This window comes from Capsicum annuum, chromosome 11, assembly GCF_002878395.1.
Source record: "Capsicum annuum cultivar UCD-10X-F1 chromosome 11, UCD10Xv1.1, whole genome shotgun sequence".
Classification (NCBI taxonomy): Eukaryota; Viridiplantae; Streptophyta; class Magnoliopsida; order Solanales; family Solanaceae; genus Capsicum; species Capsicum annuum.
In genome coordinates, this window is record NC_061121.1 from 106,920,226 (window position 1) to 106,948,039 (window position 27,814).

Sequence of the window (27,814 nt, forward strand, 5' to 3'; positions counted from 1 at the left end):
TACTGAAAGGGCCTTAGTGCATGTCAACCGCATGAACTAGAGAATAATAATATATGTATATGCACTAAGGGTGACTCGAACACTCAGCCATATATCAAGGGTGACTCAAAGGCCCGATCATAAAGCAAGGGTGACTCGAACATCCAGCCATTTAGGCCCTCATGCCGGCAAACGTGATTTCTAGCATTGGTCCCTTGGGACCTCCACTTTCACAGCCTAGTTACACAACCCCCTTTAAGCCTAATTAAAACATGTTTCACAAAATCCATCCATTAACCAATGATACATGTCAGGCATACGCTGTTGGTATCATCATACCAACTACACTTACAAGCTTATAATTATTCCATTTCAATTCCATTAACTTGGGAGAATGCATCGACCCTCTTTATTCATTAAATCAAATTTAGTTCTATAGCATTTTATACTACGCAATAGTTCTAAAGGTATTTTCAATACGTATATTCTCATGTTCAAAATAAGTTTTAAGAAATTGGGTCGAGTTTATCACCAATTCAATTATCAAAATCCACATAATTTAGGAAATTTATGACCCTCTAATTTATTCACCATGCCCATGTACCCCATACGTTTAAAACCATCATTAGAGCATGAAAAATTACATATAAACCATGGGAACATCATTTAAGGAAACAATCATCCTTAACCCATATTCTAAAGCCAACATTCAAAACTACTTGAATAACAATTTAAAACACATGCTTTAACAAAATAAGTTTTGGGGAAGAGTAATATGCCTGAGATATCAAGAATTATGGAGAGAAATCAACCCTTAGAGGCTCTAATTATCAATTCCTTGGAAGCCCTAGTGTTCTTGACTTAGGGATTTGAGAGAGAAGTGAGTATGTATTTGATTGGGCTTGGATGACAATGTGGTCCCCAAAGGGTTTTCAGGTCATGCGGCACTATGGGGAAAAGGAGAAATGTCCAAAGTACCCTTAATAAAAAGTTGAAAAATGATCGCCAGTGACTAAGGGTCACCTTATGACTCGTCTCCATGAGTCGTGGCCTGGGCAGAAATATGGGTCCTTCCCACTGTTTTCCTTATGAATCATACTATACAGGTCGTATTGTGACCCTATGACTCGTGGGGTCTAAGTTGTAGTCAGAACAGAATCAAGGGGTCCCCATACTATTGAGGCTACGATTTACACTATACGATTCATAGATAGTCTTCACGACTCGTGAGGTACAAGTCGTGGTCAGGGCAGTAATCTAGACAAACCTTACTGGTCAGGCTACAATTTGGGTCCTACAACCCATATGGACATATTACGACTCATAAGGTAAGTTGTGATCTGAGCAGTAAGCCCAAAACTCAAGGATTTTTCAGAGGCAAACACCTGGGGTGCTAGATTCTCTCCCCTCCCCCTAGGATCATTCATCCCTAAATGATAAATCAAGGCATCCATTTGTATGTTTTAAGAAAGAACACAACCACAATTTCCTTTAACAAAGTTAGAAAACAAAAATGTTAAGGAAAACACATACCTTAAGAACGATTATCCAAAATAGGGAATAAGAATGGATATCTGGACTTCATGACCTCTTCAATTTTCCAAGTAGCTTTTTCAACCTTATGATTCCTCCATAGAACCTTTACCGAAGCCACATCCTTAGTCCTCAAATGATGGACTTTCCTATCCAAAATCTCAATCGGGATTTCCTCATAATACAAGGAATTCGAATGCCAACACTCTCCAAAGAAACAACCAAGAAAGGATCACCCACGCACTTCTTCAATATCGAAACATGGAACAACGAATGAATAGAATCTAAACTCAAAGGCAACTCCAACTCATAAGCCACATTGCCTACTCTCCTCAAAATCAAGTATGGGCCAATATAATGGGGGCTGAGCTTCCCCTTCTTTCCAAACATCATCACCCCTTTCATGGGAGATACCTTCAAGAACACCTAATCACCAACCTCAAACTCTGACTCCCAATGTCTCACATCCGCATAGGATTTTTGGTGACTTTGGGAAGTCTTAAGCCTATCCTTAATCACATACTGATGAACTAAGTCAGGGCCAATCAATCTAGTGTCACCAAACTCGAACCACCTAATAGGAGAACGACATCTCCTACCATATAGAGCCTCAAAAGAAGCCATCTGAATACTAGAATGCTAGTTGTTATTATATGCAAACTCTATAAGAGGCAAACGATTAACCCAACTACCACCAAAGTCAATCATATAGGCCCTTAGCATATCCTCCAAAGTCTAAATAATCCTCCCCGTTTGTCCATCCATCTAAGGATGGAAAGCGGTGCTAAGGTTTACCTTATTTCCTAAAACCCTCTGAAAGACTACCAAAAGTGCGATGAGAACTGCGTACCTCAATTAGATATAACAGAAATAGGCACACCATGCAACTTGATGATCTTCTGAATGAAAAGCTTATCATAATCCTCCAAATAATAATTAGTCCTTATGGGAAAGAAATGAACAGACTTGTCCATCCTATCCATGATGAGCCAAATCGAATCAAACTGACTACGAGACCGCAGAAGACCAGTAACAAAGCCCATGTTAATTACTTCCAACTTTCACATGGGTAACTCAATCTCTTGAAACAAACCACCAGGCCTCAAGTGCTCTACCTTCACTTGCTGACAAACCATATACTTAGCCACAAAATTGGCCACATCCCTCTTCATGATATTCCACCAATAGATCTTTTACAAATCATGGTACATTTTCATCGAAATAGGATGGATAATGTACCTTGACTCATGAGCCTCAATCAAGATCCTCTCTCACATCCCATTAATATCGGGAACACACAATCCCATCAAAATACCATCACCACCAATCTCAGAAGTCATGACTTTCTGCTGACCTACATCATCCTTAATCTACATTAAGATAGGGTCCAAAATCTGCTTCTCCTTCACCACAGTACCAAGAAAAGACTTCACCATCTCTTGAAAAATCACACCTTCATATTCAGAGTCCAAAAGACGAACTCCAAGATTAGCCAAATAGTGAATATCCTTTACCAAGCCTCGCTTTCTCTCATCCACATAAGATAATCTCCCCATAGACAACCTGCTACAAGCATCACCAACTATATTAGCTTAACCTGGATGATAATAGAGACTCATATCATAATCCATGAGCAACTCAAGCCATCTTCTTTACTTGAGATTCAAATCCTTCAAAGCAAAAACCATAGCCAATAACTCCAAGTCATGATTCGGATAATTTTTCTCATGCACCTTAAGCTGCCTAGAAGTATATGCCACAACTTTACCATGTTGCATCAAAATACAACCCAGTCCTACACGGGATGCATCACAATAAACAACAATGCCATCAGTTCCCTCAGGTAGTGTTAAAATTGAAATTAAAGTTAACCTATCCTTCAACTTCTGAAAGCAACACTCATAAGCATCGAACTACAAAAACTTTACTTTTTTGAGTCAACTTAGTCAACGGAGCAGCAATCGAAGAAAAACTCTCCATAAACCTCCTATAATACCCGGCTAAACCCAATAAGCTCCAAGTGTCAGTTGGAGTCGTAGGTCTAGGCCACTTCTTAACTACTTCAACTTTCTATGGATCTACTATCATTCCCTCACTAGAAATAACATGACAGAGGAAGGTCACAACATTCAACCAGAACTTACACTTTTAAAACTTAGTATTCAACCGTTAATCCTTAAGAGTCTGCAATACTATACGGTGGTGATTGGCATGGTCCTCCTCACTCAAAGAATATACCAAGATATCATCAATAAACACAATGCCGAATAAGTCTAGAAACTGATGACAAACCCATTTTATAAGACACATAAATATTGTTGATGCATTAGTCAAATCGACTGACATGACCAAAAACTCATAATGGCCATACCAGGTATGGAAAGCAGTCTTAGGGATATCCATCCCCCTAATCTTCAACTGATGATAACTCAACCAAAAATTAATCTTAAACAAAGTACTTAGCACACTAAAGATGGTCAATCGGGTCATTAATCCTAGGAAGAGGACACTTATTCTTCACAGTCACCTTATTCAACTATCGATAGTCTATACATATTCAAAGGGGCCCTTCCTTCTTATGCACAAAAAGCACAAGAGCACCCCACGAAGAGACAATAAGGAAAATAGAACTCTTATCAAGAAGATCTTTTAATTATTTCTTGAGTTCTTTCAACTCGGCTGGAGCCATTCTGTAAGGAGGGATAGAGATAGGACAGGTATCCAGGAGAAGATCAATTCCAAAGTCTATTTTCCTATCAGGAGAAATACAAGGAAGATCATCGAGAAATACTTTAGGAAATTTGTTAACCATAGGGACAGATTGTAAAGAGGGCCCCTCAGAATTAGAATCCTTAACCCGAACTAGATGATACAGACACCCCTTGGAAATTAATTTTTGGGCTCTTAGATAAGAAATAAACCTCCTCTTTGGTGCTAAAGAACTACCTTCCCACTCAATTACCGGTTCATTCAGAAATTGGAAACTGACCCTTTGGGTTCTACAATCAAGAGATCATAGCGTGAATAGAGCCAATCCATTCCCAAAATGACATCAAAGTCAAACATATCTAACTCTATTAGATCTACCAATATCTCTCTACCACAGATAGATATCACACAACCCCTATAGATTTTTCTAGCATAATAGAGTCATCCACCGAGGTAGACACAGAAAAAGGGTCAAAAATATACTCAATACCAAAACCAAAATGAATAGCCATATAAAGGGTCGCATAAAAAGAGTAGACCCCGTATCAAGCAGACAATACACATCATGGGAGAAAACCTGTAACATACTAGTAATAGCTTGAGGAGATTCCTCGAATTCCTGACAACTGGCAAGAGCATACAGACGATTTCGGCCAGGATCGGTACCAGAAGTAGCTCCCTTTGGTGCTATAGCTGAATATGTAGCAACATGGACTTTGTTAGCTCTATAAGTAACCCTTGAAGGACACTCCCACCGCATGTGACCAAGTTGACCACACTTAAAGTATTTATTCCTCCCCTCATTATAAACTCCATAATGTATCTACCCATAAAAATAACAATGGGTATAAGATGGGGTTGACTGAGATCTGTTAACCGGAGACTGGGCACCTTATGCCCTAAACCCATTATTAGCCTAGAAGAAATGATCACCGAATCGCTTAGGATATGGAGCACTAGCCGTAGAATAAGAACTAGAATTTCTACATTTCTTCTTAAACCACTGTCTGTCATCTCTACCATAATTTTGCTTCCCTCCACCCTGCTCAAAATACCAGAATTTCTTACTTTGTCTTTCCCCTATATCGGTTTATTTTTTTTCCTCCTCAACTTGCTACATGTACACCACAAGCCTAGAGATATCCATGTCCTTATTCAGTAAGGTGGCCTTACACTCCAACACCAAGTCCCGAGACAAAACCGAAGCAAATTTCCTCATTCTAGCCTTCATAAAAGATACCAACTTCAAAGCATAGTGAGACAATTGATAAAATTTCAAGGCGTACTCTCTCACATTCATTCTTCCTTGCTTCAAATTCACAAACTCCTCAGCCTTTGCTTCCCTCAACTTCTAAAGAAAAAACGATCAAGAAAAGTACCAAAAACCTCATCCCATAAGGTCGGATCAGCACCATCCCCTCTAAATTACTCCTATTCCTCATACTACTAATATGTCGCATCCTTCAACTAATATGTTGTGAACTCCACACCCTTTGATTCAGAAGCATATATCACTCAAAAAAAAATTTCCATCTCATCTATGAACCCTTGAGGATTCCCCTCAACCTTAGAGCCTATGAAAGTTGGAGGACTCAACCTCATGAACTGGCCAACCCTTGTGGCCTCAGAAGGAGTAACAGAAGCAGCATGCTCAGACTGGCATGACTGAGAGGCCACCAACTGAGTAAGCAAATGGATCGACTGGCAAAACTCAGAATTAGACACATCAACCTGAGGAGTCCAAGGTGGACTAAAGAGAACCGATGGAACTCCATAAGGGTAATCAGGAGTGGGGACCCTAGACTGGGTCTGTACCCTATAAGTAGGATGAGTTTCATCTACGTAGTCCTCAGGTGGGACAGAGAAGTTTCCACGAGTATCAGATCTTTGGAGAGGCGTGATCTGAAATGCGAACAAACAAAATTAAAGTAGATTTCAAGTCCTTAGACTCTATAATCCAAAAAATATATCACAAAAAAAGGAAAACATTCCTAAATGCCTCATAGCCTCTCCCTTATAAGTATGGCACGCTACACGCCTATAAAATAGACTCTATTTGACACGATTTTGTGGACACCTAATTAACCATGAACATAAGGTCTTTGATACCAAGTTTGTCACGATCCGAATCAATGTCTAGCCGTGACGAGTATCTCAAGTCCATCAAGGACCGAAGACCACACATTTTACCTAGTCAAACAAAATACAATACAACTAGCAGCGGATGTATTCTGAATATATAACAAGATAGAGTTGAGTTTTGAACATATAACAAGATATGTAACTTAACTAACTCAGCAAGGAACCTAAGAATCTCAACAACCATCCCAATCCACCATATTCTACAAACCTTTAAACAGACCAAAACCAATCTAAGTCGGGGCATGCTCCGGACGATAGCCAAAATAGTCCAATAGAAGTAGTCTAAGACATAAATAAAACAAGACTTTAAAATGATAACCCTTCTGGAGAGTGGAAGCTCACCACTTCAAAACTGACTCACGAACAATTCAACAATCACCAAACACTATGCAGGAAAAACCAAACACCTACCCATTTAGACCCCTACGCCGGTAAATATAGTTTCCAATATTGGTCCCTTAGGACCTTCACTCTCACAGCCTAGCTACACAACCCCCTTTAAGCCCAATTAAAATAAGCTTCACATAAACCATCCATTTAACCAATGATACACGTCAGAAATACACTGTTGGTACGTCATACTAATTACACTTGCAAGCTTATAATTATGCCATTTTAATTCCAACTTGGGGGAATGCCTCGACCCCTCTTTGTTCATTAAATCAAATTTGGTTCTTTAGCCTTTTATGCTATGCAATAGTTCTAAAGGTATTTTCAATGCATATATTCTCATGTTTAAAATAAGTTTTACAAGATTGGATTGAGGTTATCACCAATTCAATTATCAAAATTCACATAATTGGGGGAATTCACGACCCCCTAGTTTATTCACTATGACCATGCATGCCACACATTCAAAACCATAATTAGAATGAAAAATTATTATAAACTATGGGAACATCATTTAAGGAAACAATCATTCAACATCCCCAACCCGCATTCCATAGCCAACATTCAAAACCACTTGAATAACAATTTAAAACACATATTTTAACAAAATAAGCTTTGGAAAAGAGTAACGTGCCTAAGATATCAAGAATTACAGAGAGAAATCAACCCTTGGAAGCTCTAATTATCAATTCCTTGGAAAATCTGATGTTTCTGACTTAGGGATTTGAGAGAGAAGAGAGTATGTATTTAATTGTGTTTTGGATGATAATGAGGTCCCCAAAGGGTTTTAAGGTCGTGGGTCACAATTGGGGGAAAGAGGAAATTCCCAAAGTTCTCATAATGAAAAGCTGAAAAATGATCATCAGTGACTACGGGTCACCTTACGACTCGTGAGGTCACATTACAATTCGTCTCCACGAGTAGTGACCTGGGAAGAAACATGGGGCCTTCCTACTACTTACCTTACAACTCATACCATAAGACTCGTATTGTGACCCTACAACTCGTAGGTTCTAATTCATAGTCAGAACAGAATCAAGGGCCCCCCATACTGGTGAGGCTACGTTTACATTATACGGTTCGTATGGAGTCTTCACGACTTATGAGGTAAAAGTTGCAGTCAGGGTAGTAATCTAGACAAACCGTACTGGTCAGGCTACAATTTGGGTCGTACGACCCATATGGACATCTTACAACTCGTAAGGTAAGTCACAGTCTAAGCAGTGAGCCTAAAACTCGGGGATTTTTCAGAGGCAAAAATCTGGGGTGCTACAAATCAAAAAAACAAGTGATGATAAAGTCACAACACAAAAGCTTTATTGTCCTGATAAAGTGCTTAATAATCGAAAAATCAAATTATATAAATTGAAACCGAAGTGAAATTGAATTAAAGAAAAAACAAATTGAACTAATTTGGTTCGATTTCGATACCCCACTTCCATAATCGAAAATAAAAAAATTAAAATAAATAAATCAAAATCGAATCAAATTATTGAATGTCGCCACTAAGTAAATTCCTCGAAACCACGCCACCCACTCCCGCAATCCACAAATACAAAACTGCAACTACGAGGAGGGGTAAAACGGTTAAAACACACCAAAAAAAATTAAAAATCAAACTAAGGGCGATTACACTAATTCATGTGTTACTAACATTTGTATAACTCTAATTAGCTACCAAGATTGGGTGTATAAGAATAGTGTTGAACACAATGTTTATTACTGCCACATTAGTAATATTGGTATGAATTAGTTATGTTAAGATTATTTCATATGTATTGCATGATTTGATGAATTAGAAATAACATACAATGCAGAATTTTTAAAAAAAATATTTATTTACAAAAATATCCTCTACAAATACTATGAAAAGAATCTGAAAAATATCTTGAGATGAAATTATGTTTTTAACCATACTAATATATATATGTATATATATTAAAAACTCTTGCATTACTAATATTATATTTTTTATGTATTAATTATACATAACATAATATCAAATAAAATACAACAACAACAATAAACCCAGTATATTCCCACAGCGTGGGGTTTGGGTAAGATGTACGCAGTCCATACCGCTACTTCCGAAGAGGTAGAGAGGTTATTTTCGATAAACCTCCAACTCTAGATAAAGGGTAGTAAACAAGGGGATGGATGACATAACCGAAATAAATAATAAGAGATAACACAAGATGCTTTGATTTCAATTTGTTTGGTTTATTTTAATTTTATGTAAAAAAAATTTAAAATAAAGAAATTTTAAATTTTATGATATTAAACCAAAAGATATATCGAATTTATCAAAATATATTTAATTTTATAATCTAATTATATTATGTGAAAAATTAAAATTTAAAAATTCATTTTTCAAAAAATAAACTGAAAAAATATAGATCAAATAAATTAAAAAGGACAATGTAGAAATGCACATACACAGAAGTTAAAGCTAAAACAAAGAGAAAATAAATAAAAAAGAAGAAAAAAATAAGGTAACCATGGTTTGTATCCCTAACCCATGACTATTAAAGTCGGTCTTGATTCAGTTTAAGCTTTTAATCCAACGGTGACCGTTGGATCAGATTGTGAATCGGACGCCTCCACAGCATTAGCTTTTGGTGCTCCTTAGTTGACACAAATTTGGGGCTTAGGGTTTTCTGTACCTCTCTCTTGATCGATGGAAATGGATTACGTAACGGAGTATCCACATTCTTACATGGATCGTCGTCCTAAGAAACGTCCAAGATTAGATTGGCATCCTTCTCACACCCCTAAGGTACACCTTTTTTTCTTCTTCTTTTCATTTTTCTCCCTTTTTTTGTTGAATTTTTTATTTTTCATTTTTTGTGTGAAAATTGTTCGAAAAATGAAACATATTTAGCTCAATTGTTAATACAATTGAAGTCTCGTTTTTTTTAAATGAGATGTTGTTGGGAAAATGAGAAAAAATTAGCGGAATTTCGAGTGTTTTGATTACATTTAACAATGAAAGTTCAAAAAATGACCAAAAGGGTAATAGATTTACAGATTACTTACGTAGAGGAGAGAGGAAAGCTGATTATAGATAGGGCGAGAGCCCTTGGTTTTGATGTCTTGTATTGAGGTATACTGAAGAAATGAAGTGAAAGTAGAATAGTTCGATATGGGTATTTTGGTTACAATTGAAGTTCTTGTCCAATGAACGTTTGGCGAGCCGTTGGAGGTTGTAAGTTATTGATGTGTTAAGATAGGATACTGAAGGATAAGTTGATGATTAAATTATTGACTAGAAATGTATGTGTTTCAGTTTGTCGTATAAATTGGATATCAGTAAATTTGTTTGTTTAATTTGGATCTGATATTTTACTCCATTTGGGGAATCTACTTTGGGGGGAGGGGGGAAGAAAAATTATTACTTTTTTTTTCTTTTCTGAAATCTGGCTTAGAATATAACTTTTTCTGGAGGTTCTTTTGAGTGTCATTGGCATTTGAATTAGTATGATTAAAAGATGAATTGAATCATGATGAAAAAGGTACTAACCGATCCCAGTAGGTTAGGAAGATTTATGTGCGATATAAACTGAAAGGTGTAGTAGTGTTTGGATCACCCATCAACTCAACTTAGTTTGATGTTGGTGAGAATATATGTAACTGGACAAACTTTTATGTTGTTTTTTTTCGTGTTAATTATATTGTAGTGATTTAATAGTTATGTCCAGATTAGTGAGTTTGTTGAGTTGGGGATTGTGTGAAAGTATTCATCTTGGTTGTTGCTCTTGCAAATATTTCAAACTTCAGTTTAGTTTTAAATATAGGGTAGGTTTTATGATGTATTTTTTTTCAGAAGAATATGAATGAATGGTTGTCTGTAGGCTCAGTCAGGAATTTATTATGGGCAAGAAGTTGGCAATTCATCGAGCTATGTGCATTCAAGGTTACTACCTGATCATGATAATTTATATGTAAAAGGACTGGCTCAAAAAGGCTCTCCCCCACGGCGAGAAGATGACAAAGATGGACATTACATGTTTGAGCTTGGAGAGAATTTAACAATTCGCTGTAATCACTTTTTTTTTTTTCATCACCATGTTATATATGTGTTGGGCTCTGCTTTTTCAGTGTATGTTAGGTTTTTTCCTGATGCTCTTATATTCCAGTTCTTTCTGGAATTATGATTCAGATTTGTGCTGAAGTCCATCATTTTTGTCCGTAATAAATTATGTAATTACGGTTTTGTAATTAGCAAATCGAAACCAAAAAATGCATAGAAATCCTGATGATTGTTATGCGTGTAGTATATGGAAGTATCCCTTTTCTAATACAAGAGATATCTTTACTAATTGATGAAAGTAAAAAAGAAATAATAGGAGAGAAGTACTTTTTTACTTCTCAACAATCTATTTCTCTTCCCAGGCATAATAAGTGACTATCATGGAAGTGTAAGAAATGAGGTTGCACATTGTTTTATAGATGTATTTGCTTGCATAAACTTCAGGAGTTGACCTTCCGTCCTGTCCTGGTTTGGGCCAAACCAAGGAGTAAGCAGAATAGTGGAAGCTTTTTGTGATCTCAAAATTTATTGCTCATCATGTTTATGTTTGACTGCATATCCTGAACACCTTTAGTTTAGTTGCATTCAAGTACAGCCCTGCTTTCTCCATAATGTTCTCACTCATTTTCATTCCTGTAATTGCAGATAAAATTCTTAAAAAGATTGGTGAAGGTCAGTCTAAATTTTCTTTTCCTGATTTACTATTTAATATCACTTTTGATTGGCCATGGATCTTTTTCTTCAATGTTTTATAATTCACCAGGTACTTTTGGTCAAGTTCTAGAATGTTGGGACAGAGAGCAGAAGGAATTTGTTGCCATCAAAATTATCCGAAGTATAAAGAAGTATCGTGAAGCAGCAATGGTCGAAGTCGACGTGCTTCAGTTACTAGGGAGATATGATAGGGATGGAAGCCGGTATGTCTTTTCTATATTGAATATACTGGCTCTTCATATAAATGCAAGTTTGTGATGGTTAAAGAAGTTCCCTCTTTGCAGTTGTGTACAATTACGGAACTGGTTTGATTATCGTAACCATATTTGCTTAGTAAGTACATTACTGATTTGTGGTAACCTGATATCCCCGACTTTGCAAATTCTATGGGGACTTAAGGATTGCAATGAATTTAATGGTCTTAACAGGTATTTGAGAAGCTTGGGCCAAGTTTATTCGATTTTCTACGGAAAAACAGTTATCGCGCATTTCCAGTTGATCTAGTTCGTGAAATTGGGAGGCAATTGTTGGAATGTGTAGCATGTGTGTGGTCTATACTTCTTCAATTCACTTTTCTAGTATGAAATTCTTGGGCATCATGTTGTTCTCTTGCTCACAAGAGTTTTACCTATTGCATTTTACTTCGCTAATTCGTTAGTTAAGATACTGGCTTTATATTGCCACCACTGTGTTGGAGACGCCTTTTCGTGGACTGTGAATGCTTATTGAGTCCTTTGTTTACAGTCATGCATGATATGCGCCTCATCCATACGGACCTTAAGCCCGAGAATATACTCTTTGTTTCTGCAGAATACATAAAAGTGCCCGACTACAAGGTATGTTAGGTTCTGCTTTTCAAGCTCTTAGGAGCATGTTATGCTCTTTTAATAACTAAAATATACTAGCCCTCTGGAGATCATGCCACATCACTTATATCTGTGTCTGTGTATGTTCCATTACTTGCCTTTGCAGGGTACACCATGGTCACACAGGGACAGGTCATTTTATAAAAGGTTACCAAAGTCTAGTGCTATCAAAGTAATTGACTTTGGTAGCACTGCTTACGAACGACCAGATCACAACTATATTGTGTCCACACGACATTACCGTGCACCTGAAGTTATTCTTGGTGGGTTTTATATTTTCTTCCCCTCAATGAAGTCTCACTAATTTTAGCAGTGTTCTCTTACTTGATTATTGGGCTTTATGTTTGTTTCAGGCCTTGGATGGAGCTACCCATGTGATTTATGGAGCGTGGGCTGCATCCTGGTGGAACTATGCTCAGTACTTTCTAGCATCTGATTTTCTCATTAATCTGTTTGTCCGAAGCCAGATGTTAATATGTTGATCGAAAATGCACTAGGTACTCATGTGTGGTGGTTTTGCAGGGTGAAGCTTTATTCCAGACACACGAGAATTTGGAGCACCTTGCCATGATGGAGAGAGTATTGGGTCCATTACCGTCGCAAATGTTAAATAAAGTGGAGTGAGTGCCCCTTTTTGTATGTTCATGTCAGCAGTTATTATCAGCAATTGACTAATTCCTTTTCTATTTGGATAGTCGACATGCAGAAAAATATTTAAGGAGGGGTAGATTAGACTGGCCTGAAGGTGCCACTTCCCGAGAGAGTATAAAGTCTGTGATGAAACTGCCTCGTCTCCAGGTGGATTAATAATTCGTCTTCTCCGTCTACAATTGTTCTTTATTCACCAGAATCTTACATACTCTGGGATTTGGTGCAGAATTTGGTGATGCAGCATGTTGATCATTCTGCTGGTGATCTTATCGACCTTTTGCAAGGTCTCCTTAGATTCGACCCATCTATGAGAATGGCGGCTCGTGATGCCCTAAGGCATCCTTTTTTCACTAGGGACCAATTCCGGAGGTTATAAAAGGATGCATTTTGGTTCGTCATCGCTCCTGCATCAGTTGTTCATACCTGTATTGTAATCTCAAGGTATCGAGTTATTTGGCATTTCTATGAGAAGAGAATATAGTTGGTGAAGTTATGTGCCTCGTCTGAGGGTGAACTTGTATGTATTATTATGCTTGAGAGGATGTCCACTTCCACCGTCTCTCTAAGAAAATTCTATTGTTGTGGCAGTCTCAAATTTTGTTCATTACCTTCTCCTTCTGCAATAAGAAAATTATATTGATGTCCGATGCTTTAAAAAAAAAAGATGTCCAATACATAATCTGTCTATTTTTATCTCGGCGATGATATTATATTGCATTTGGACATGTCTTGCAACCTCTACTTCGCACCTATGTAAGCTGTATGGTTCCAAGATCCTGCAGGTGCTGAAAAATCCTGGTATTAGCCTTTTCGTTATACGAATGCCGTGTTCTAGTTTGAACATGCAGCAAATAAGCTGTCATCTGACCTCGGGGCTGAGGGAGTCACCTTCCCGTTCTAGGTAGTTGAATAAAAAAGAACAGCAATAGAAAGGTGGTGTGTGAAATATTGAGTTAACAATCCTTTTAATAATATTGACAAAACAGAGAAGTACAAAGAATAGTATTAGGTAATAAAGCTCCAAATCACATCTTTTGACAGAAAATAGAAGAATGGGGAAACAAAACATGAGTTAGAGCAGTTGGCACCAGTTATAACTGAAGCCATTTTTGAAGTCAAAATAATATGCTCTGGTCACTGTTAGCGCTTTGTGACGCACTTCCTGCCAATCAAGACACCAGTTGGAGGACTGGTAACGATAATTGTGCACTGGGCATACAACCAGTAGGAGTATTGAAGGAAGCTCCCTAAATTAGACCTTGCTCTAAACAAACCCTTCACTTCAAACTTCACTCTTCCACTATCCACTTCCTTCTTCAGCTGTTGGCTTTGTTCCAAAGGGAGACGCACTTGGCTGCTCACCAAGTGAACATCTTGAAACCTCGACTCATGGCTCATCGTTGAGAAAGGGTCCATGTAACTGGAAGCCAATAGGTGTCCACCATGATAAAGGTCAAGAATGGCGTAATGGAAATCCACCCTGCCTTTCTTGTTTGGATTTGTGAAGTTTGCAAGTATAGTAAGATCAGCATTAAGGAGGTATCCCATATCAAGATAGGCTGCGTTGAGTGTGGCGCTATTTATGTCAAACTTTGGATTTCTTGGGCGAAATACAAGATAGATGATCAGGATTGCTAGGCCAGCCACTATTACCATGACCCAGAAAAGTGCACAAAAACCTGCAACTAGCCATGCAAATGGCCTAGTTTTACGCCTAGTGGGCACTCGCACTAGACCTGAACAAAGTAGTCAAAAGTGAAAAGCTCAAGAGCCCATCGAAGTCTGTTTGGGTCTTTAATGTAATAAATATTTGTTCAAGAGAGTCGAAAACTACAATGAAGCGCATATATGCAGTTAAAATCATGTCAATAAGCTCAAAATGTAGTGTCATGTTTTCAGAGGTGGCTGGCGTCCTATACTAGATTCGTAATTTCTTAGACTGATAAAAGTTCAGTCATAACGTTTCTCCATCAACAATTAATGCATCACTTTGTTAACCATATTTATTGTCTAGTACTAGTGTTGTGCTCTTAAAGACACAGCTCATCAGGTGATGAGTACCTTGATGCCTACGACAAAGAAGGAACTAAGCCAGGTGAAGCGCGCACTTTTTGGGCTTCACCAAGCTTCAGGGTTTAAGTGAGCCTGTTAACAACATTTGGACTCACCTGAAGAGTGACGATGATGTTGGCTCTGTGGTCGAGATCCTGAATGTGGCTGATGTTGTGATGGTGGCACTGGTGCTGGTAAATGAGAGTCATGACCGGAATTTGGTCGAGATCCTGAATGTGGCTGATGTCTTGGTGGCGGTACTGGTGTTGGTAAATGAGAGTCGTGACCAAAATGTGGTTGTGGTCCTGAATGTAGCTGTGACTGGGGATGTCTTGTTGGCACTGGCATTGTTGGACTCGGAAAATAAGAGTCACCAGGGGAATGTGGTTCATTAGAAGGCAGAACTGGTGGAAATTGAGAAGAGAAAGGAGGATGTTGTGATTGATCATGTTGTTCAAGAGGAGGAGCATGTGGTGGAAGAAAATAGGGGTTGGTTTCGCGCTGACGGTACATTACGATCAAATTTTGGAGATGGAAGAAGAAGAAGACGAAGATTGAAAAACAAAAGAGTTTGTTGCTGTTGTTGCGAAGAAGATGGCTTCATGAAGACTTGTAGTAGGAAGGAGGATTGATGAAAAGGCAAAGAATAAGAATTAAGTGAAGCAAAGAACGCAAGTAATCTTAATTGATGCCTCCTCTTTTTATATCTTACTGTTATACCACATCACTTTTTGGCACCCAAATATAATGCTCCCCCTTTTTTTTTTTTTTTTTTTTTTAAGGAAAAAAGACACTCTATGACCTTTTTAAAAAATAATAGTCCAATTATAGCCCAAGTTTGGCATTTGGACAAATAATGTCCAGTCGGCTAAACAAATGTCATTTGATGGCCATTTCCTAATCTTTTCTAATTTGGGTCATTTTGATCTACGTAGTTCATATACAGTCAATATACGATACTGATACAGTCTATAGACAAGTCCATATACGATACTGATATAGTCTATAGACAATACTGATATAATATTCAACTTGGGCAATTCGGTCTTTTTAAAAATATTTCAATTTTTTTTTACTATAAATTTTTAAATTGATCAAATATTCTGCTTTTTTTTATTCTTTAGAAATAATAATTAAATTATATAAAAACGATATAATTATTAAATAGAATATGAATCTATATAACATATATGTATAGAAATTGTATAGTTCTACCAAATATGTATATGTACAATACATAGAAAGTGTATACAAATTATATAATTGTTGTATAAAATGTGTAAAAAAAATACAGTTATTATATAAATTATGTATCAAAACTATATAATTTCCGTATAGAATATTTATGTATAAGATTTGTATAAAACTTGTATAAAAGTTGTGTAAAAACGGTATAGAACCAGTCAGTAAATTAAATGGCTAGAAAGTGAAATTTAAATTGCATGGCCATTTCAAGGAAATAGTTTAATTTGAAGTGCAAATGTACAATTATTATATAAATTATGAATCAAAACTGTATAATTTTCGTATAGAATATTTATATATAAGATTTGTATAAAACCTGTATAAAAGTTGTGTAAAAACGTTATAGAACCAGTCAGTAAATTAAATGGCTAGAAAGTGAAATTTAAATTCCATGGCCATATCAAGAAAATAGTTTAATTTGAAGCGTCGTTTCTGTCTTTTCCCCCTTTCTTTTTAAACCTTCTTAATTAGGGTCTCATTTGCTGCTAATATTTATGCTTGGTTAATTTTCAGTAGAATTCAGACTTTCTACAAAAAATAATTATACAATCAGGTTATTAAAAGATATTTTGTTGGTAACTTATCATAATAAATATCGATACGAGCTTCCTTCATGTAGGAGGCCTCTAAATTCTAATAATATTGCAGGTAACAAAAGAATTTGTGACGATAAATATGAAAGAAGTGAGGGTTGTGTAATAAACTACAGTGGAGACGTGTTACAAGCTAAAACCTCAAGGGAGGCTGATTGAAATTTTTCCTGAGTAAGATTATGAGTGAAAATTGTTACCAGTTAAACAAAATTGACCTTTAAGAATTAGGGACATAAATTTTACCTTAATTTAACAAAATTAAATTAACCCATCTTAAAATTTGGATGTGCCAAATTGACCCATAAGTTTGTGTTCATGATGCGTTTTTTCTCTCTAAGATGAATCATCTTTTGTTTGAGATGGTGATTACACAAATCGGAATATAACTTTTCCGGACGATTGTATTCCATATAAAAAAATAAGAGGGAAGAAGCTATGGCAGAATTCTGTCTGCTTTTTACGTCATGCTAAATTGTAGACAATTTTGAAAAAAATGGCTATAACTTAAATAGAGGTCCTAATGGTGGTTAACAGGTGACACTTCCACCATCGACATGGCAAAAACATAGCCCCACGTCATTTGGGCCTTCGTTGATCTCGTGCCTGCACCACACTTTCGTGGAAAAACCGATGAATGACTGATTTTGAAGTGCTTAAATGTGGCCTACAGACTTCGGTAAAAATTTCCAGTGTATGCATTTGATGCTGACCACTTTGTCAGAAAATGTTGATGCTTAGGATGTTGCAAGTTCAAGACCAAAAAGTTTGATATGCAATCTCAACCAAAGATCTTCTGTGACTTACTTAACAATCCCAATTCGCCTTTCTACCTTTTTCTTTGTTTAGTGGTGAATCTGGTGATATCTTTACTTTTACTTGAAACCCTCTACTTTTTCTTCCTATCCAAAGATAACAAATTACAGACGAAATATCTTGAACGATTTGTTGCCAAGACTCTGCAGAATGAGTTAGAAAAGCATTAGAAATGGATTAACATTTATGCATTCTGATCGAGATAACAAAAGTGCCTTTACCAGCGAAAAAGGGAAGGTAAGTTTTGAACTGAGCTCATTCCGGAATGGGGCGTTATCCAAGCCAACAATACCAAACGCTCAATGTTCATGACTAGAAAAAGGCACGTCTGAGTTAAGACTTCCTCTCGACAGAGCCAGTTTTACTTGTATACAAGCCAAAAGGCTTATTTAACTTTGAACAATCAATATTCTATCATTTGTCTAATTACGTTTCTTACAGAGATCACAGAAAATATACAGCGGATGGAAAAAAGAGGAAATAATAAAAATGAATTACAAAAAGAAAGAGAAGAAAAAATGCCGGGGGTTCAGAGAAGAATACAATTACCAAAAGAAAGAGACGAGGAGGGAGTCAAAGAAGGGGTTCGGAAAGTTCCATTTCATTAGCACCCTCTTGTTGTGTCTCTACACGTCTCATACCTGCGAAATCTAAGCCAAGCCATTGCCATGGCCAGCACATGTATCTTGGCCTGTTTAGACCAGTTGTTGATGTTTCCCTGCCGTCTAGCTCTTCAAGCTGACGGGTGAGCTCTTCCAATTTATCCCTCAGCCTTGATGCTCTTAAATCTGCTAGTCTCAATGATTTCTCAGCTGCATCCCTTGCAGCCATGGCTGCATCAGCTGTTTCTTCTTTGAATTTGAGCTTCTTCCCGGACTCTAGTACAGCCTCCTTCGCTGCCTCAAGCTCCTGGCGTACAGCCGATAACTACAAGAACCATCGGAAGATATTCTTAGTGATAGTCTATGAGGGAATAACTGGAATGGCAGAATATGCAGCAGTTTGTTTACAAGAAATTGTTAGAGAATAGAAAAAACAATACACATACTGCTTGGTTTGTATTCTGCTAGTAAATTGAAAAACATGAAACTAGAACCCCAATCAATATTTGGATTCTTTTGGTATATAGATGATTTAGGAGTCCTCAATATCAGTAAACCATGATCCACAGACAACTTAACAGGCTGAATCTATGATGTATTCCTAATTATTTGCCTAGGACAAATGGCAAATGGTGCATGCCATTTTTTTGGTATGAGTTTCTTGCTATTAATCTAATAGCATGTGATATTGTCTATGCACTTCCACGGCCACACTGCTTTTTTTGTAGAAGTAAATATCTAAGTGCATGAGTCCAATAAAAAGTGCTTGTCTGAGCTTTGCTAGACTCTGATTTTCAATCCGATAATGGCTATAAATTTCATTTAACATTTGAGATTAAGATATTCAAGTAAAGACCTGCATTACAAATTGACATACAGAGAGCTTTCTCTTCTGTCTGTGGTCGGTGGTGCTTGGCCATTCATTCTGCTACGTTTATCTTGTTAATGCAGTAAACAAATGTGATATTGTCTACGAATTGCTCTATGTGCATTATTTTTCAAGCAGAGTTAGACATTAAAGTAAGTAACCTCAATATAAAAGTGTTTTCCCGTGCTTTAGTAGATTCCGCTTTTTCAACAGAATAGATACCAAAAACTTTGGTTTGCCATTTAAGAACTAAAGATGGATAAAGGGGCAATAACTTGTGGACATCAAACTCTGGTACTGTGTCTTAGTGTAACTCAAGAATCTAACAATGCGTAGTTGCTTGAAACTCTCAAACATCTAATGACAGTTCTTTTGAAACAACTTCTGCATGCCAAAGTTCATACCGCTTAGCAAGCATTCATACATTACATCATGAATCACTACTATCTTATTTCATAGGACACCAAAATCTTCTTTACCAAGCACTCTACTTCTCCTCCACACTCTTTGTAGCCACAGTTGCTTATGATATTCATATTCTAAGATATTTCCAGTCCTTATTAACAAGCACATCAACTACAGAGTAATAATTATTTTGGAACAGGTGATGATAACACTCTTTCTATTTCTGCAGTGGACTTCTATTTCTTTCTTTTTCCTCAGATCTATTATTTCTTTTCCGTTTTTGGAAAAGGGCCAAAATACCCTTAAAATATTGGAATTGGTTCAAAAATACCTCCGTTTACCTATTGGGTCAAAAATACCCCCCATCCACCTTTATGGCTCAAATATAACCTTACAACTAACGGTCCATTTCTAAACCATAATTAATAATTTTATTTATTACGTGTCAACTTTCTCTTGGTTGCAAACTAGACTAATTTAAATCTAATTATCTTATAAACAAACACAGACCCAACTAAAACTACCCGACCCAATCTATTGCAAAAACATCCACACTAGCTGCACACAAGAAGGTGTGCAAATTCTTGCATGCTTTTGTTTCCTTTTTCACTTTTTTTTTTTGGTTAGTTACTGTAGATAGGAATTTTTTTACAAGTCATGGATAGATCTTGTATTTTCCGCGGTCCTTTCAAGATACCTACAGCTCCAAATATGCAACTCAATGAGTACAATGAACGCCATAGATACACAAGCTTGTGGAAATCGGCTTTCCGGAAGCTCAGGTGAGGAGTACTTTAGATGCAACTGGTTGGGATGAAAATATGGCTCTTGAAAAGCTGTTTTCCAGCTAGAACCCTTTTACTGCAGCTCATATTTTGATGCATAAGATTATATCCCTTCAGATGATGACCAGAAAAAGTCACTCTGCTGTTGCTTTAATAGATTGGGTCGGGTAGTTTTAGTTGGGTTCGTTTGGTTATAAGATAATAAGATTTAAATTAATTTAATTTGCAGCCAATAGAAAGCTGACATGTAATAAATAAAATTTTAAGGGAAAAGGGTCAACAATACCCCTTTACTTTGATAAATTGGTTAAGTTTGTCCTTCGTTATCCTTTGGGGTTAAATATACCCCTACCATTAGCAAAGTTATTAAAAATACTCCTCTTTTTAACACTTTTCCACCATGGCAAGATGAGAGCCACGTGGCATGACAGTTGGTGAGGTGGATGCCACATGGCATGCCACCCCATCATTAGTTTTTTTTTACTTTTAATTTTTTTACTTCAACTTTATTAATAGGAGTAATTTATTTTGTAAAAAAGGAAACTTACAATATTAAAAAAAAATAATCAAAAAAAAAAATTTCTGGCCACCGGCGGCGTGTCACAACACCAGCAGTCCGATGGAGACTTTTTTGACTGGAATTGATAAATAATTGATACATTAATTTGTTAATTGTTAATTGAAAGAATTGATTCTTGATTGGGGAAAAAATGGTCTGCCTATAGGGAAATGGTTGTTTACTGCTTTGATACATTGGTGTCTCCCTACAACAAGGAACAAGCTCCGTCATTGGTGCCATTAATGTCTCCCATCCATTAATAATTTAAAAAAAAAAAAAAAAAAAAGTAACTGAAATTTTAGTGCTACCTATTTGGACAACGATATTTTGCATCAATTTCTCATATATAGAAAATCTTTTATTAAAAATTAGTTTTCCATGGTTTTTTGTATCTGTGGCTAAAAGCCATGTTTTGTTAGTGAATTAAATAGGCTTTTGATAATAACACTGTATTTGTAGACACTTGTAATGTATTTCATTTATTAAATCGGTATAAGTACAGAGGGTTTTGGCGCCAACGCCATTAACGGCGAGCTTTAAGCTTGTCAAAACCATCAGCTTCTTGGCCGGAAAAATGGGAAAAATGGGGAAAGGTGATGGTTTGTGGTGGACTGCTGGTGGTGTGATGCGACGCTGGTGGCCGGAAAACACTGTTTTTGATTAAATTTTTTCTAATATTATAAGTTTCCTTTATTACAAAATTAATTATTAATAAAAGTTGAAGTAAAAAAATTAAAATTAAAAAAAAAAAATAAAAGATGCTGAGGTGGCATGCCACGTGGCATCCATCCTCACCCAACTATCATGCCACATAACTCTTATCTTGCCATGGTGGAAAAGTGTTTAAAAAAGGAATATTTTTGACAACTTTGCTAACGGCAGGGGCATATTTAACCCCAAAGTATAACGAAAGGCAAACTTAACCAATTTATCAAAGTAGAGGGGTATTTTTGACCTTTTACCCAATTTTTAATTATGATTTAAAAATGGACCATTAGTTGTAAGGGTATATTTGATCCATAAAGGTTGATAGAGGGGTACTCTTGGCCCGGTAGGTAAACATAGGGTATAGGGTATTTTTGAACTAATTCAAATACTTGAAGGGTATTTCTGGCCTTTTTCCGTTTTATTATAAGTAACATTATAAAACAAGAAAAACCTACAAGTTTCTTTTGCCAAAAGGGAACTATTGGGTATGATTTTCACCAGATTTATTGTTCAGACCAGCTGGTGTTTCTAAAGGAACAAACTCTTGACCAGGTGAATAAAAAGAAACCTGTTAGCACAGAAATCTCAATTGTCTAAGGACCACTATCTAAAAAGAGCCAGCATATATATCCTACCTGAATCCACGATTAACAATCAACTAGGCATCAATCCCCAACTAGTTGGGTCGGTTGTTTGAATCTTCTCTATCCATTCGGCTCTATACAGATTCATTAAATAAATTGCTGTTTCCTCAAAACAGCTTACATAAGGATGTCGAGCCCACTAGATATGGTAAGTTCTCTAAGTGCTTTTAACATGCTTGGGCCAACTTTCTTAGTAATATGAAATTTAACCTATAATTCCTTTTAATATCACAATGTACTTCCTCCTACTACTCCAAGACTTTGAGTCAGGTTTTTTTTCCCTGGACAAGGTTTGAAGTTGATCCTTTCTTTTTCTTCAACAAAGTACTTAGAAGTCGAATATCTCGTTTCAGTGTTCTTATCGTTAACCTCAAGACATTGAAACAGACTGCAAAGCAATTTGAAAACACTTTTGACACGAAACTTTTCTAAAATTACCTCTTGCATTACATGTTTAGCTATAGGCTGTTAGAACAGCAGTTTCACTTTATTACTCAATTCCTAAATCTGAAATCCCTTTTGCAAATTTATATAGACATTTTTAATTAATAGCAGGATAATACAAATTTCGCGTTACAGATTGCAAAGCAAATTGAGAATACTTTTGACACGAAGCTTTCTAAAATCACCTCTTCCCTAAGAGGGTGTTTGGATTAGCTTGTTTTAAGTTCTTTTGGATTTTAAGCTCTTTTTTTACTTTTTGTGTTGTTGGGAAAGGAAAAAAAATGCTTCTAAGCACTTACTTTTACGCCAAAAAATTATAAAAATAAGCTAAAAAACAACAGTTGGGTATTTCCAACTTACGACTTTTAGCCGTTAGCTTATAAGCTACTTCCTCCACCCCATATTAGTTGTCCAACTTACTGTAAATAGTTGTCCCAATTACTTGTCCGTTTACCAAACTAAGATAAAACTAGTTACAAAATTTTTCATTTTACCCCAACTACTAATATTTTTGAAAGCCTAAACAAGTTTAAAAGTGGTGTACATCAAAGTGACGCTACTTCAAGAAGGCCTTTCACAAGAAGTTAAGCTAAGGACCTTCAAGCATTTCAAGCTTTATGGATGAAGATGGGATCTTTGGAAGGTTCCAATATAGATGACTTGAAAATATTTAATATACTATAGATGACTTGAAAATATTTAATATACTAAGTGTCTACCATTTAAATTAGCTTGTAATTTAAATGAAAGGCAATTTGATCTTTCTGTACTTCTTTTAACCCTTAGTATAAATAGTTAGCTATTAGGGTTGAACCACTAGTTTTTAGAAGATTGAAAATTTGTGCCTCCTTTGAGAGCTTGAAAATCCTTTGTTGATTTTCAACACTTGTCCAAGGATTTGCAAGTAAGGTTACTACCTTCTTGAGGATTTAATAAATAAGATGTTTTTAGTTCCCAATTAAGTGGTGTAAGTTAGTTTCACCATTACATCTTTTAATTGTTTGAATCTAATTGTGTCTATCTTTCTTTAATTTTTATCTTGCTTCTATTTTCTTGTTTCACATCAAAAAGTTTCTTTTTCCAAAGGAATGGTTAAAGGGTAAATTAGTAAAACTATCCATCTTATTTATGATTTCTTAAAATGTGTGTAAAGAGGAAAGTGGACAACTTATATGGGACGGAGGGAGTATTTTTAGAAAGCCAATCCAAACCCCCTTAAGTGTTTAGCTATAAGCTGTTAGAATAGCAGTTTTACTTTACTCTAGGTACGAGGCATATTCTCAAATCCTAAATCTGAAATATCCCTTGTACAAACTTACATAATCATCTTTAATTAATAGCAGGATTATACAACCAAACGCCCTCAAGTGTTTAGCTATAAGCTGTTAGAACAGCAGTTCCACTGTATTCTAGGCTACGAGGCATATTCTCATATCCTAAATCTGAAATATCCCTTTTACAAACTTACATAGTCATCTTTAATGGATAGCAGGATTATCAAATTTCGCATAGAAATTTTGTTCCTCCGCATGCTTCAAATAACAATTAAGTGATACATCTTACAAGCACAAAACAGAGAGATTCTATGAACTAAAATTTGACATATGTAAGACAATAACCCCCTCTTCCAACCCCCACAAAAAAAAAAACGAAAGAAGAAAAAAGGAAAGTAAAGAGCACTAAAACAATATTAAGATCCATCTCTCTTTATGAAGTAGGAGTATTAAATATCTTTTATTGTTCCAAAGAGATTTAAAGGCCAAAGGAAACGAGATTTGCACTTAAAACCCATGAAAAGGTGTCCAGATGGAAAGAAAAAAATCAGCCTGAAGGAGATACTCTCTCTTCATTCTAAAATATAGTAGCTGACAAAAAAGTTGAAAGATTTTGGCAGGAGTAATGACCTAACTTGTTTTAGCCTGACAAATAAATCAGAAACGTGCTAACAGGTTCTTATCAATTGAACAACTATGACAAGATGTGTTTGCTTGTGTCTAATGGAAAACAGAACAGCAGAAAAGCACAAACTCCTAGCATGACAAAAGATACGGATCCAGGATTTTAAAGTTGGGTTTCTACGGCGATCTCGAGTTAATATACAATAATAATTGGGACCATAGTCAGATGTTTATAGATATTTAGTGGATTTCCTCTATGTTGCTCGGACTCTTCAAAAATATGAATGGGTGTGTCTCGATCCGACACGGGTGCAAAAACATTTTTACAAGGTCAATGGAGAGTCCAAGCAAAATTGAATTTCCTAATACATATATACAAGGTCTGAGAAAAAGCTAATGAGTTCAGTGAACCCGTAACTTATAACCTAGCTCCGCCCTGAATATATCAGATTCTACTTGTTAAAAATGCATATATGATTTTCAGTATCATTAATTAAACTACATTAAGATTAAGCATCCATTACCTGTGCTGCACATTCTCGCTCAACAGCTTTGCCTGCAGCAGCTTCTTGCTGTGCAGCCACTTTCCACCGTGTAATTTCTTCTTCAGCAGTAGTGATATCCAGCATAAGCCCTTCAACCTACAATGAACCAGTTGGTATAAGACTTCATAATATGACAAGAAAACATGCATATCAGATATCCATAATTCTCGTAAGCGAACCTCCACAAAGGACATTAAACTCTATGAACTAAATACTAGTATGATGAGATACTATATTGAGATAAGACAGTGGCTTACATTTTCATTTGCCACCCTCTCCTTTTCTTCAAGTTCCTCCACACGTTGCTTCCATTGACTGAGTTCCTTTGCTTGAGTTTCCACATGTTCCTTCAGTAAACTTGACTCTGCCCTTTGATTCAGTAAAGCAAAATGACAAAACAACCAACTCAGGGTAAGAATAGAATATGTCCCTACTCGAGCGTTTCTAGAGAGGGAAAAAAGATAAAGGGCCAATGCGTTAATCTGTTTTTTCAAATAGAGTATCATAACATAGTAAAGAAATGCATCTCAGACAAAAGGTTAACCCAACATAAGCTTGACAGGGGGTACCTTAGCTCTTCAACAGTATGTTTAAGGTCAATGATCTCAACCTGAGACTGCTTAATTATATTCTCTAATGCACCAGCCTACATCAAGAACATCAAGAACATCAATGAATTAATAAAATAACAAGAAACTGTGAATGCAAATTTGTATTTAAAAAGGACTTACCAAAGCATATACTTCATCCTCTTCTGTATCTTCGGCATGCATTTTATTATCAGAAGCAGGGTTCTTACCATCACCAACGTGATTGTTGAACTTGTAATTTATCCCAGCTTCTCTCAATCCATTTTCCGCTATCTTAAACAATTCATTTGTTTTGGATGACAAATCCACTGAAATTCTCTTTGAAAGAGCACTTCTCAGTAAAGACCCAATCTGTTCTTTTTCTTTTACTAATTGTGAAACTGACTCGTTTAGGCTTTTCACTTCATGACTTCTTTCTTCTAGCAAATCCCTTGTTTTCTGGACAACAAATTCACTCATTTCATATATAGATTCCAATCCCGCTAAAACTGCCCTTATATTCTCGTCCATATCCATCTCTTGAGCAAGAAACAAGGATTCCGACAACTCAGATGCCTTCCGCGCATCAACAACCTTAACAGCACTATGAATCTGTTTGTGTATTTCCGTAACATGTTTCAATTGCTCAGCAAGTAATGATCTTTGCATTTCCATCCTTGATTCTAAACTGCTCGACTTACCTTCATATTCCTTCACCAAATCTCTCAATTCAACCACTTCACTCTCCAAAGCCTTTTGCTTCCCACACACCTCTCGTTCCAATTCAAACAATTTCTCATCTTTTTCACCTACAGCTTTCTCTAAACTCTCAACAACATTATCCTTCTTCGCAACCTCCTCTCTCAAACCACTAATCGTTGACTCTAACTGCGAAACTTCAATTGCAATTTCATAATTCCTATGATCCATTTGTTCTCTCGCCTCATTTCTCGACTTTGCTGCCAATTCAATCTGTCCCAACAATTCCTCTACAATATCATTCGTCCTTTTAATCACGCCATACGCCACTGCTGGAAACCCTGTATATTTCTGTGACCTCGGTAATCCACCAGCTACAAAATTCTTAAATTGACTTACTTTACCAGATATCTTATCAATTCCACTAACTAACATTGAACCAGCAGTTTCCATCTCACTTCTCATCGAATCTTTCGCTTTCTTCACTTCTTCCAACTGCTTCGACAATTCATCTTTCTGCTTAATTTCTTCTTCCAGTTCCTCCTTTATCTTCCCAACTGTTATTGAAACTTCTTCTTTCTCCCGCAAAGCTTCATCGCGTTGTCTCGAATGCTCGTCGCGCTTTTTGATAGCGTCATGAGCGAGTACTCGCAATCTATTGAAGGAAACTTGTAGCTGTGATTTAGAATCCTCGGCGGCTAATCGAGCCTGGCGTTCTCGATCGAGCTCAACCAGCATTTCACGGAACTTGTCAATTGAAACATCTTCATTTGTTATATCAATAGGTATCGGATCATCGGCCTCTACGTCGCTTAATACGGCGTCATTGTCTTCTTCACCGATGTTCGACATCGGAAAAACGTTTCAGCATCAATGAATAATTGAAACCCTAGAAGTAAGTCGACTAAGTATGAATGGAAAGTGATTAGGAAGATATGGTGATTGCCGGAGACTATGTCGGAAGGATCTATTTTTTCTTTTGTTTTATTGTATGGAGGAATAATCGAAGAAATCAAAATGCAGGAAAGGAAAAAGAATAAAATTTGGAGGGTTCAATTTCGCTACCAACTACTTCATGTTCTTTACGTTCTTTACGTTTTTTTTTTTTTTTTATATAATTATTTTTAATTATTAGTATTTGTTTACTGTAATTTTTTTCTTTCCCTAGATTTCGGTTTTCAATTCAGTTTTATGTTTCCCCTAAATCTGGAGGAAAATTGAGGGGTACGTGTTGTGATGTTTTTTTTTTGGTAATTACGATACTTAGTATTATAATAGCATCATAACAAAAACTACATGGAGGTAGTTGGTAGTATAGTCATCGTAGTATCTGCACATAGTGCAATATTTACAAACCATTCATAGAACTAG

General features: G+C 36.4%; 3 protein-coding genes across 6 annotated transcripts; 1 reads left to right on the forward strand and 2 right to left on the reverse strand.

The window, feature by feature from the left end:
* Nucleotides 1–9,315: 9,315 nt before the first annotated feature.
* LOC107848110 (serine/threonine-protein kinase AFC2) lies at nt 9,316–13,609 on the forward strand. Of its 4 annotated transcripts, XM_016692794.2 has the most exons (12): nt 9,316–9,529; nt 10,605–10,791; nt 11,429–11,455; nt 11,547–11,700; nt 11,782–11,830; nt 11,926–12,040; nt 12,242–12,333; nt 12,470–12,626; nt 12,717–12,781; nt 12,886–12,983; nt 13,059–13,161; nt 13,241–13,609. In XM_016692794.2, the coding sequence occupies exons 1-12, from the start codon at nt 9,431–9,433 to the stop codon at nt 13,388–13,390; spliced, it is 1,296 nt and encodes a 431-aa protein (XP_016548280.1). In that variant the 5' UTR covers nt 9,316–9,430; the 3' UTR covers nt 13,391–13,609. The 4 variants fall into 4 exon arrangements, 3 of the variants coding, with proteins under 3 accessions (XP_016548280.1, XP_047254838.1, XP_047254839.1); XR_007046761.1 differs by lacking the exon at nt 13,241–13,609 and having other exon boundaries at nt 9,339–9,529; nt 12,717–12,814; nt 13,059–13,127; XM_047398882.1 differs by lacking the exon at nt 10,605–10,791 and having other exon boundaries at nt 9,398–9,529.
* A 353-nt stretch (nt 13,610–13,962) lies between these two features.
* LOC107846909 (uncharacterized protein At1g08160) lies at nt 13,963–15,941 on the reverse strand. Its single transcript, XM_016691182.2, has 2 exons — nt 15,183–15,941; nt 13,963–14,750 (listed from the first exon to the last, which is right to left on the reverse strand). The coding sequence occupies exons 1-2, from the start codon at nt 15,577–15,579 to the stop codon at nt 14,155–14,157; spliced, it is 993 nt and encodes a 330-aa protein (XP_016546668.1). The 5' UTR covers nt 15,580–15,941; the 3' UTR covers nt 13,963–14,154.
* A 2,065-nt stretch (nt 15,942–18,006) lies between these two features.
* LOC107847800 (myosin-10) lies at nt 18,007–27,611 on the reverse strand. Its single transcript, XM_016692296.2, has 5 exons — nt 25,907–27,611; nt 25,745–25,821; nt 25,433–25,544; nt 25,155–25,271; nt 18,007–18,644 (listed from the first exon to the last, which is right to left on the reverse strand). Exons 1-5 carry the CDS (start codon nt 27,293–27,295, stop codon nt 18,291–18,293), a joined length of 2,049 nt encoding a protein of 682 aa, XP_016547782.1. The 5' UTR covers nt 27,296–27,611; the 3' UTR covers nt 18,007–18,290.
* Between the last annotated feature and the right edge of the window lie 203 nt (nt 27,612–27,814).